Here is a 13,203-nt window from a genome sequence, read left to right on the forward strand (position 1 = left end):
TTCCCTTTCATGAATGTGACCTACTGAATTAGACTATTTACCGGAACACCTGAGTTCACCCCAGTTTTTGGTGGGGTTCGTGTTACTTATTCTTTAGTTTTCTATGATGTGTCATGTGTACTATTGTTTTTCTGTTTGTCCTTTTTATTTTTTAGCCATGACGTTGTTAGTTTATTTTCGATTCATGAGTTTGACTGTTCCTCTGGTATTTTTCGTCCCTCAGGTGCTCTGGAAGGGTAAGCAGATCCTGCTCCACATGTGACACCCGTCGTGTTGTTAAATGAGGATTATTTTTACCCTCTTTTGTGTTTTGAGCAAATAAACTGAAGAAGATAGAGAGCAACTAAATAGACTACATAACAGCAATTCAAGATCAACATAATATAGACTCTTTTTCTTGAGCATGTTGAGTTCTATTATTGTATACAATGTTGTAGGATGTACTTTGTTAAATTGTTGTCAAAGCCTGGGATAAGAAAATCCTTAGTATTTCGAATTATTCATACTTTTGCAAACATGCTGAATATGCACCAAGGTGAGCAAAACAGGCTTTTTAGAGCTTAAGCTTGTTTTTTGAAGTGCTAATCCAAAGGCTAGTTTGTTCAAGTGAAGGCTGACCCACAATCCATTATAGTCAAGTACTAACCTTGGCTGTAGATATGTTCAGTCTCTGATGTTACTAGCGTGAAACAAGATCAAATGAGAAGGAACAGTACTTTTGTTGAAGTTATTTATCTTCAAGTCTCATCATGTGGTTATGGATTTTTTTGTGTGTGGATAAAACAAGTAAAGACAATCCATTTCTGTCTATACTTAAAAGTTTTAATATTTATACTTAAAAGTTTTAATATTTTATATTATGTTGTATATATCCCATTGTAATTTTGCTAATAGCATGAATAGGTCAGAAAGTGACATTTGACACCAAATATAAATCAATCGATTTGTTTTTCATTACAGATTTTGTACGATATGGGTGTTATTTTTTAATCTTTAACATTTCTACAAGTTTCGTGATATACACTCAATACATATCCCTCTTTTTCAGGCTGCAGTACTAAGGACGAAAGGTATTTTCTTTATTTCATTATTAGATTTCACACATTACGTATTTAGTGTTACTAATGAACACAATATATATGTAAATATAATATTTCTTGAATAAAGTGTTCCTCGACCATATAATGTGAACTTCATACACAATACTTTTTACCAAAACACACAGACATAGTGCCAATTTTGGATCACCGTTTTTGAGTTGATATATTTTAAGAAATTGAAAATGAATCTTAATTTACAAGCTGGGGTATTTTGTCTCGAAGAAGATCTGTTGCAGTTTTTATATGCCCGCAACGACGTATTATGGTATACCGTTGTCCGTCCGTCCATTGTCCACACTTCCGACAATTACTAAAAAAGGCTTCAACCAACTTTGATGAAACTTTGTTGAACTGTTAATATATATTGTCGTAAGCTCCCTTTCGATTTTTTTAAATTTCAGATTTTTCGTTTCCATGATGAAGTGTTATCCTTAAAAAAGGGGGATTTTCCAGTTTTTGGACAACAACTCAAAAACACTTTCACCAACTTGTATGAAACTTTGGTGAATCATTTACATCTTTTGATGAAAGATCCCTTTTAATTTGAATAAATTGCAGATTTAAAATTTTTGGTGTTATCAGTCAGAGCTCAGACATAAATAAGTCTGAATCTGCTTTTGACTCATAGAGGTCTAAATTTGTAAGTTTTAGGATTTGTCTCCCTTTAATGCAAGACAAAATACGACTTTAATAAGTCAAATATTGTTAAGCAAGAAATAATTGACCAGAATCAAAAAGTTGCAAATAAGGACTTCTACGAGTCGATAAGTGATCAAAATTGGTAAACTTCAAGACCCACGCATATTTATAAGGAGGTCATGCATCTAAATCAAATAATGACAACATTGAAAGACAATGTTTTGTCTTCTAAAGAAAAATATGAATGAGAGTCTAAAAAATCGGAGATAATGTTAATTAACCTTACAATGTAACCACCTGGAACCACACTTAATGAGGTGAAACATCTGTGTTTAGTGAGGATGTTCAATTAGAAAATTAAATATAGATAACTCAAGTCCTTGTGAACTCTCAGACAGGGTTTTGCTGTCATATGTGGTGTAGTTTGGCCACCAAGTGAAATTAAGTTTTTTCATCAACATAAATAGACCTAAACAAGTCTGTCATTTTCTGACTTAGATAAGTCTAAAATTGAAAACACATTTTTATGATAAATACATGTTTTGACTTCTATAAGTCGAAAACAAAAATCGACTTGTTTATGTCTGAGCTCTGACTGGTTATGCAGTCTTATACTTAAAAAAATTAGGTTTTTTCCAGTTTTTCAGATAATAAATCAAAAACAATGGTGACTTGTGCATATCTATTGAACTTAGGACCCTTATGTTTTTTATATAATTTCTGATTTAATGTTTTACAGTTGTGGAAATTTTCTTTGTGACAAAAATGTCCTAAACGGCCAAAGAAATTTATTCTTTTAAAAAAATCATGTAAATCATAAAGACAAGCTAAAAGTGCAACGAGCGTATTATGGGCTTATATCACAGCTCTTTATTGCACTTGGACAGATGAATATGTACAACATGTTGGATAAGAACTGTTCTTTTTATACGACCGCAAACATTGAAAATTTTTTGGTCGTATATTGGTATACCAATGGCGTCGTCGTCGTCGGCGTCCAAAGACTTTTGGTTTTCGCACTATAACTTTCGTATAAGTAAAAAGAAATCTATGAAATTTAAACACATAGTTTATGACCATAAAAGAAAGGTTGGGATTGATTTTTGGAGTTGAGGTCCCAACAGTTTAGGAAAAAGGGGCCAAAATAAGCAATTTTTGGTTTTTGCACTATAACTTTAGTTTAAATGAATAGAAATCTATGAAATTTTGACACAAGGTTTATGACCACAAAGAAAGGTTGGGATTGATTTTGGGAGTTTTGGACCTAACAGTTTAGGAGTAAGGGGCAAAAAAAGGGCTCAAATAAGCATTATTCTTGGTTTTCGCACAATAACTTTAGTATAAGTTAATAGAAATCTATGAAATTTAAACACAAGGTTTATGAATATGAAGGGAAGGTTGGGATTGATTTTTGGAGTTGAGGTCCCAACAGTTTAGGAAAAAGGGGCCAAAATAAGCATTTTTCTTGGTTTTTGAACCATAACTTAAGTATAAGTAAATAAAAATCTATGAAATTTAAACACAAGGTTTATGCCCATAAAAGGAAGGATTGATTTTGGGAGTTTTTGTCCCAACAGTTTAGGAATAAGGGGTCCATAGGGTCCAAAATTAAACTTTGTTTGATTTCATCAAAAATTGAATAACTGGGGTTTTTTGATATGCCGAATCTAACTGTGTATGTAGATTCTTGATTTTTGGTCCCATTTTCAAATTGGTCTACATTAAGGTCCAAAGGGTCCAAAATGAAACTTTGTTTGATTTTAACAAAAAATGAATTCTTGGGGTTCTTTGATATGCTGAATCTAATAAAATTGAGAATGGAAATGGGGAATGTGTCAAAGAGACAACAACCCGACCAAATAAAAAACAACAGCAGAAGGTCACCAACAGGTCTTCAATGTAGCGAGAAATTCCCGCACCCGGAGGCGTCCTTCAGCTAGCCCCTAAACAAATATATACTAGTTCAGTGATAATGAACGCCATACTAATTTCCAAATTGTACACAAGAAACTAAAATTAAAATAATACAAGACTAACAAAGGCCAGAGGCTCCTGACTTGGGACAGGCGCAAAAATGCGGTGGGGTTAAACATGTTTGTGAGATCTCAACCCTCCCTCTATACCTCTAACCAATGTAGAAAAGTAAACGCATAACAATACGCACATTAAAATTCAGTTCAAGAGAAGTCCGAGTCTGATGTCAGAAGATGTAACCAAAGAAAATAAACAAAATGACAATAATACATAAATAACAACAGACTACTAGCAGTTAACTGACATGCCAGCTCAAGACTTCAATTAAACTGACTGAAAGATTATGATTTCATCATATGTACATCAGGCACAATCCTTCCCATTAGGGGTTTAGTATCATACCATCATAACATATATGAGAAGAACATAACCCGTGTCATGCCAACAACTGTTTTTAGAATAAATGTGTTTAGTTCCGACGCAAAGACCTTATCAGTGACTCAATATTAACGCCAAAATATGCAATCTTTAATGACTTGACAACAGTATCGTAATTATATCCCTTCTTAATAACATTCTAAACATGTACTTAGATTTTTGATTATTGGCTCAGTTTTCAAGTTGTTCCAAATCGTTGTCCAAAATTAAAGTTTGTTTGATTTCAACAAAAATTGAATCCTTGGGGTTCTTTGATATGCTGAATCTAAACATGTACCTAGATTTTTGATTATAGGCCCAGTTATCAAGTTGGTCCAAATTGGGGTCCAAAATTAAACTTGGTTTGATTTCAACAAAAATTGTATATATGGGATATATGCTTATTCTAACCAGTTGTTGGCATGACACGGCTTATGTTCTTCTCATATATGTTATGATGGTATGATACTAAACCCCTAACAGGAGGGATTGTGCCTGATATTCATATGATGAAATCACAATCTTTCAATCAGTTTTATTGAAGTCTGGAGCTGGCATGTCAGTTAACTGCTTGTAGTCTGTTGTTATTTATGTATTATTGTCATTTTGTTTATTTTCTTTGGTTACATCTTCTGACATCAGACTCGGACTTCTCTTGATTGAATTTTAAATGTGCGTATTGTTATGCGTTTACTTTTCTATATTGGCTAGAGGTATAGAGGGAGGGTTGAGATCTCATAAACATGTTTAACCCTGCCACATTTTTGCGTCTGTCCCAAGTCAGTGCGGGAATTTCTTGCTACATCGAAGACCTGTTGGTGACCTTCTGCTGTTGTTTTTTCTATGGTCGGGCTGTTGTACATGTCTCTTTGACACATTCCCCATTTCCATTCTCAATTTTATTTAGATTTTTTATGTTTGGGCCCGGTTATCAAATTGGTCCACATTGAAGTATAAATGTCCAAAATTGAACTTTATTTGATTTCATTAAAAATAGAATTCTTGGGGTTCTTTGATAAACTGAATCCAACCATGTATTTTGATTTTGGATATTGGACCATAATATTATAATAGTTAATGTCCAATTTAAAATTTAAAGTTTTTAAGTTTAAGTTCTTAGACCACATTCATTATGTGTCAGAAACCTGTGTTGTGTCAACTATTTAATCACAATCCAAATTCAGAGCTCTATAAAGCTTGAATGTTGTGTCCATACTTGCCCCAATGTTCAGGGTTCAAACTCTGTGGTCGTATAAAGCTGCGCCTTGCGGAGCATCTGGTCTATGAAGGCAACAGTATGCATGATGCAAAATTTATGAAATTGAAATCTAATCTATGACTTAAATTATCTTTCATGGAAATTCATGAACAACATAGTATATATTCATATGTAATTTACTTTAAATCAAACTGATGTCTAAAATTTCATATTGCAATTATTCTCCTTTAACTATAAACAGTTTAAAACTGGATTGCAGGTTAGAAGAAAAAACCCAGATATTCCTTATTGCTGAAGAATATTATAATACTACGTAGTCACTATTCCTAATGTGTAAGCACATATTTGTTAGACATCAGCAAAACATCAATAATTAACCATTTAGGAAATTTTTATTAATAGATTCTATGTTGAACAAACTGCTTGGCAGCGGAATCTACCAATCGTTTGACATGCGCTGCATGGTAACCGGCCAGTTCGCTACTGGGAAATCAAGTCTAGTCAAGCTTTTAGTTGGGGATAATGTTCCAGAAGGGCGACAAGCCACTGATGGCATTTCCCTCGTTGAAGGTCGCTGTGGACTTGATATAGAGACAAGAAACTGGATCATGATTGATCCAGGTAAGAATGCATATTTACATATATATGGTTTTAATATTAAATTTATAATAATGAACATGCAGTCTTGTTTTGCAGGTAGATGTACAAAAGCTCTATTTTGTAAAGAAATGGTCAAAATCAGATTTTTTTGTCGTATGACATTCAATCCTTATCCCAAACATTCTGTGTCGGTCAGGGGTACTACTTGTACAAGTTAATTTTATTTACTTGAAGAAATAAAAAAAATGTACAAATATAATTAAATAAATAATGTTTGAATAATTTCCCCTTAATTTTCTGAAAAATTTACTTGTATAAGTAAATTTTTCTTACAATCCCACAAAAATCCTCAAGTTTTGAGATGTAAAATCATGCCTTTAATGATTTTTCCCAGGTTTGCTCATTTTTTTTTTTTATTAAAGTTCAATGTTTCATCTCATTAATTCAACAAAGAACTGATTGAGCAAATATCTTGTATATTTGCACAAGGCCTTCAAAAATTGCTCCTTTAGGGCTTGTAAATGAGCAGTGTTATGAAGATAACAGACAGATGGGATTTTCATTGTCCATGAAATTACACATAAATGATTAGGCCAAATAAAAATATATGTGTGGTTCCAGTTACATACTTTTAAAAAATAGGGTCGGTAGGTGAATGTCAAAATCCGGAAAAAAATCGTGTGTTTACCAAACTGTTTCCGGTATTATACACGCCCCAACCGGAAGTCCACCATTTTTACATGTGTTTGGTTGTAAAATAAACAGTCATGATACGTTTTTAGTTAATTTTGTTGCATTCTGTTATGAATTGTTGCATTTGAGCCATAACAGATATTTGTGATGGAAATTCAGATGACAGAAATCTATGAATTTAATTATTTTAATTCACAATCCACAAAATTTTATCGTTTGAAAATTTATTTTTCAGAAATGAAAAAAAAAGTTCTAGGGTCAGGGGGTTTTAACTAGGGTCGGTCGGGTTACTGGAACCACACATATATTTTTATTTGGCCTTAGTAAAGACATCTATAAAGGGTACACAATTTAAAATTCTATTAGAGCAAAGAAATCTTAAGAATTCAAGAAAAGAAGAAAGGATGACTTTTTTACTTATACAAGTGAAAAATTCTGAATATCTAAGGGACATAGCTAAGCCATTTTTTTTACCTATACAAGTAAATAAATTTCACTTGTAGAAGTATCCTACAAATTTACTTATATTTGTATATTTTTTTTAACTTCTTCAAATAAATAAAAATTACTTGAATAAGTAATACCCCTGACTGGTGCCTGTCCTAATACTGCAATGCAGGGTTGGTGTTGGTTGCTTACTGTTACATCTGTTTTTTCATTAATTATTTTTTCATTAATAAGGTTGTCGGTTTCCTTTGTTTCACTGGTTTTAGGACCTTTTTTAAAATCTGGTCAACTGCACTTTACTGAGTAGTTGTCTCATATGTATTCATGACACATCAGTTTTGAAAAAAAAAGGTTTTCCTGTTTCAATGATGAAAAACAGGTCTGCTGCTGATGTCAGTTTTTCAGTTACATTGAGTGACTATTTGACTATATAGTATAAATATATCAAAGTTTATCTAGTTTGTATGTACTGTGGATTATTTTATTATGGTTTATACCAATGTTCGTGGATAGGGATAATTGATTAAGTGGTTTTCTTACAAGGCAATTGAACACTTGCAATTTGTTAAACATTTAAATTTTGTGTGTTCATGTTCCTGCGAAATTGTTCTTACAAAAATATCAAGGATAATATTACAACAATTACTTTTTTTATATACAGGAACATATAATGCCTTAGATGTAGTATACAATAAGGTTTTAATGACCTCTGTTGAAAAGGATGAAAGAAAACAAACAAAAACATCAGGAAAACATAAATCTGATGCAAAACTTGTTCAACTTCCAAATAAAGACGATATTGATTCTCAGAAGTCAGAAGCTACCAAGTCGACATCTTTCCCTGTGAATCTCTCAGGTGAACCCACTGCACAGCCACAAGCTACCAAGTCGACATATTTACCTGTGAACCTCTCAGGTGAACCCACTACACAGCCAAAAGCTACCAAGTCGACATATTTACCTGTGAACCTCTCAGATGAACCTTCTACACAGCCACAAGCTACCAAGTCGACATCTTTCCCTCTCAACCTCTCGGGTGAACCCTCTCAGCAGCCACAAGCAGCCCAATCTTTGTCACAACAGATTTCCTCTATTGAGTCTAAAAAACAGCAAACGAAGAAGAAAATGACAACTAAAATGACCAAAAAAGAAATGAGAAAGAAAATGGAAAAGGTCCTCAAAACTGGTAAATATCAAATGAAAGTTGGCCGCCTCATCTTCTGGGACTTTGGTGGACAGTATGTCTATTATACAACACACCAGACATTCATGACTTACAGAGCTTTGTTTCTAGTAGTATTTGATGGCAGTAAGAGATTGAATGAAGAAATACCTGATGTACTGTGTTTTCCAGGGCAGCACATGACACCAACCCCAGCAGGTAATATATATCAATTACTATTGTAACACCTATATTACTGAACATACTTCATTTACCAATGACATGCATAATGACAATTAAAAACCAATTGTCAAGAGAAACACCCTCATTTTGATGATCAAAAATCTAACTTATTTGTTGGCAAATAAATATATAGAAGGGACACTTAATGGTCCATTATCTAGTTTTCATGCCTTTACTGGTTTCAAAACTTAGTATATGTACCTACAACCTAGCATTTTGAAACATTGAAAAATTGCCTTCTAGATTTCTTTGTGTTGTTTTACTGTTGGATTTCTGTCTCATTGATGTTAATCCCATACCTCCTTTAATTCATTCAAATACACAAATATCACAAACATCATTGATATATTATATTATATGTTTCATAACAAATGAGAAGGGATGTCGGATATCAATTTGTATGCAGTTAAGCTGCATTATGCGAGCACCCTAGATTTGTGTTCTATCCAATAAATGCTGAAATACTTGCCATTGTTATTATCTAGCTTGCTACTATGTTATATATAACTAATTGAACACTTTTTTAATACTTTTTATTCTGGATTACAAAAAATATGACCAGAAAAACCTTAAATGATCGTCGATTTACCCAAAAGTTTTGAAGTTACACATAGGAAGTAGTGCTTATTAAGTATCCTTGTGTAGTGTATTATGACTTGTGCTTTTAGCTAAGATGTCAAAGAACAATTGTCTGAAATATTTAATCGTCGAAAATCTCTTAAGACAAGTAGTTTAGATTTCCCAAATAGCAAAAGTCGTAGGGATATTGTTTGTCATCAATACGTAGTACAACTACGTCAGTAGTCTATTATATAATAAGTTCAACTGTTCATGCTGTTGGCGCCAATTTCAAATTAGAAAAAGAAATTTTCGTAGCTTTTAAATTTGGAGGCAGGTGTGCAAATTAGCCGTATAGCGGTGGTCCGAGGTCCGCGACCTTCCACTTTTGCAAGCGGAATTTCAACTAGGATAGTTGGTTTCTAGCTATGCCCGACGTAGTCACCTTCCACTTGAAAGAAAATAAGAAATTACTTTGCAAACTTTTCAACTTGTTCACCAAAGTCTCCAATTAAACGAGCTAAAAACTTATTTTTATCATTATTAATTATGACAGCGATGTTCATTTTGTTCAACCGCTAGCTTTATAAAGAAAATCGACGACAAATATTGTATAAATTCGAGTAAAATCGTATCTGATTGACAAAAACAACATTGTAAACACATAACAATGGCGGCCGTGAAGACAAAATTTTACAATATCGGATCCGATTCCGGTATTCCGGAAGCGGATACGGATAATTCCGGGTTTGGCGATCAATTACTAAATAAATCAATCAGGTGAACAATAAATCTATGCATGGTAAATGAATATAAACACTAGAATTGTAAACTAAAAGATATGTAAAGAAAGAAAAGGCAGAAAAATATTTTATACAGAAACTCAAAATTACTTTTTGACAAATTTAAATTTAAAAATCCAATACAATGTGACAGCTGGGAACAGTATATCTAACAATATACATGTTTATGGTCACAGTCTAAATTTTCTTTATCAGTGATAAATCATGATAATGCATGTGAGATGCTTTTAAAGTGTAAACATATTACTGCAATTTCGAAGGGTTATTTGTTTTTCTCAATTTTGAAGGGTCAATTAAAGTAGCTGAAAGTTTCTTTCTTTATTTTCACAAATAATGCAACTATATTATATATACCTAAATGTAAGTAATTCATAAGATATATAGGTAGCATTCTTTGGTCCACTCTACCCCATCCTGTTTGATACCTTGGGAAGGGTCGAGCTCCCCACCCCAAAACCATATGAGGGGCAGATCCAGGAATTTAGTTTAGGAGGGGGGTAAATTTAACTTTTCACTGAGGAGAGCGAGGCTAAAAAAAATTTGAGGTAAAATTATCAGAATATTCTTCATTAAGCTGAGAACAACCCATGCTTTGCAAATTTAAGGGAGGTGCAACCATGTATATTCATGTTTGTGACAATATGAAAAATCAAATGAAATATAGGAAGAGTCGCTAGGGGTCACCGCACCCTTCCTGTTTTAGAATTTTAAAATGGTCCAGATCCCCACCCCTAAACCTATATATATATTCATGTATGGGACAATATAACAAATCAGATGAAGTATGGGGGAGTCCCTTGGGTCACCCCACCCCCTCCTGTTTGAGAATTTGAAACCCGTTGAGATCGCCACCCCTTAACCATATATTCATGTATGGGACAATATAACAATTCAAATGAAAGATGGGGGGAGTCCCTGAGGTCACTGTACACCCTCCTGTTTGAGAACTTGGAAATGGTCAAGATCCTTACCCCTAAACCATATATACTCATGTATGGGACAATATAACAAATCAAATAAAATATAGGGGAAGTCCCTGTGGTCACCGCAACCCTCCTGTTTGAGAACTTGGAAATGGTTGAGATCCCCACACCAAAACAATATATACATTCATGTATGGCCCAAATTATAACTAATTAAATGAAATATAGGTGGAGTCCCTGGGGTCACCCTACCCCTCCTGTTTGAGAACTTGAAAACCGTTGAGATCCCCACCCCTAAATTAGATATATTCATATGTATGGGACAAAATAACAAATCATTTACATTTACTATGGGCAGGTCAGTCAGACCTCACCTTTGATTCCTGTTGTAGTGAACATTTGTCTTGATTCGTTTCTCATAACTTTTGTACTATAGAACACAAACTCAGTTTTCTTTCCAGGGAAACCAGTCCATTCATACAATTACATGTTCATACTAAGTCAACTTGAACTTCTAGCAGTCAAATAAAACCAAGGTTAACTACCAAGTAGAACAACTGCAATCATTGTACCACTGCAGACTCACCATAAAAAAATATACAATTACATTGATATATGCATTGCTTTTGAAACCTTGATAACATATAAATTATTTGCCTTAATAACTAAATCGTTAGATAAACATGAATGTACTATATATGAATGTTTAATGTTGAGGCAAAATTGCCAGTTTTCATAATTACGGTTATTTTGGTTTTTGGTTAACTGCCTTCAGCGCTTACAGCGCTTTGATTATGTCTTGTCGTGACCTTTTACTGACCAAATGATATTTGTCATTTGTCCTTTTCCGGTGTCAAACTGTAACATCAGACATTTAAGACTTTTTGTAAGCTTCAGAATGTAATGAAATTTGACAAAAAGAAGATTGTCAGGTGAAATGCGTGAGTGTTTTGTATCTAATTGAAGAAATCAGTATGTCTGTTGCCATGGACGAAATGTACATCGTCTCAACCTTTGAAAGTCATCATTGACCTAACAAATGACCAATGGTAATGCTGTATTATTGTTGTGCAATGCTAGATAAGCCAATCAAATTAACGCTGGTTTTCATTTCACTTTTCTGTATCACACTCTGTGCAGTGTGATACGAAAAATATCTACTCATGCAAGACATTGATAACAGGTCACAACCATAAGATAAAGTGATACTAAACAGTTTTAAGAACCATAAATGTTTACATTCAAATTTATTGAGAAATTCAGGTCAAGTAACTTTTTTCTGGACAAAGGATAAAGTTCTCAAAACGAATATTTCCACACACCTGAAAATTCAGTTACCGAAAAAATTAAAACACAAATATTTTTAACTTTATTTTTCTTTCAGTCTTTTTACTGCACTGGGTAAACTCAATCCTGACCTATTGTAAGGTGGTGTATGCTGGCATCCCTAAGATCTTATTTGTTGCCACCCATAAGGACAAGGTACCAGTGGTAAGTGGAAAAGATATAAATAGGTCTTCTATAAAGGCTTCCCTAAGATCTTGTTTGTCGATACCAATAAGGAAAATTTACCAGTGGTAAATGAACAAGATATCAATATGTCTTTTATACAGGCAATCCTTATATCTTGTTTGTTGCCACCCATAAGGACAAGGTACCAGTGGTAAGTGAACAAGATGTAAATAGGTCTTTTAGATCTGTTTTGGTGTCACCCCTAAGGACAAGGTACCAGTGTTAAGTGGAAAAGATATAAAGAGGTCATTTATACAGGTATTCCTTAGATCTTGTTTGGTGTTACCCATAAGGACAAGGTACCAGTAGTAATTGAACAAGAATTAAATAGGTCTCTTATACAGGCATTCCTCATATCTTGTTTTTGTTGCCTACACAAACAAAGTACCAAAGGGTACTAGGTGATTTGGATAATAGTATATATACATGATATATTATAATTATATATAATGGATTTTCTTTATACCTCCTATCATGCCTATTAGATAGGGGTGGTTTACTTGTTTACATACATCTATCAATGTTTCCATTCATTCCATGAACTTTTGGTTTTCCTTTAACAGGAGCAATACATCTCATATTTTCAAAGTCTGACGCTGAAAGTAATCCGTAAACAATTATTATTGTATGTTATTATTGTAAGGTGAATCTCTGTATATGCTTGACAGGGTTTACATTACCTTCACCTCATTTGAAACAAAATTAAAAGTAAAGCAGTTGCAACATTTCAGTACGTGCACTCTTTTTAGCTCACCTGGCCCGAAGGGCCAAGTGAGCTTATGCCATCACTTGGTGTCCGTCGTCGTCTGTTGTTGTAAACTATTTCAAGAATCTTCTCCTCTGAAACTACTAGGCCAAATACTTCTTAACTTTAACTGAATGTTCCTTAGGGTATCTAGTTTATAAATTGTAT

The 13,203-nt window shown here is 33.5% G+C and overlaps 1 protein-coding gene across 1 annotated transcript in view; it reads left to right on the forward strand.

Annotated features, from left to right (window-relative positions):
- LOC143054481 (uncharacterized) overlaps nt 1-13,203 on the forward strand; it is an 89,728-nt gene that overhangs the window by 54,193 nt on the left and 22,332 nt on the right. The window contains exons 11-14 of the mRNA XM_076227504.1: nt 1,049-1,070; nt 5,752-5,970; nt 7,751-8,470; nt 12,163-12,269. Of these exons, the coding sequence (XP_076083619.1) occupies nt 1,049-1,070; nt 5,752-5,970; nt 7,751-8,470; nt 12,163-12,269 (1,068 nt within the window). The remainder of the gene's footprint in view (nt 1-1,048; nt 1,071-5,751; nt 5,971-7,750; nt 8,471-12,162; nt 12,270-13,203) is intronic.

This window comes from Mytilus galloprovincialis, chromosome 12 (genome assembly GCF_965363235.1).
Source record: "Mytilus galloprovincialis chromosome 12, xbMytGall1.hap1.1, whole genome shotgun sequence".
In the NCBI taxonomy this organism is placed as follows: Eukaryota; Metazoa; Mollusca; class Bivalvia; order Mytilida; family Mytilidae; genus Mytilus; species Mytilus galloprovincialis.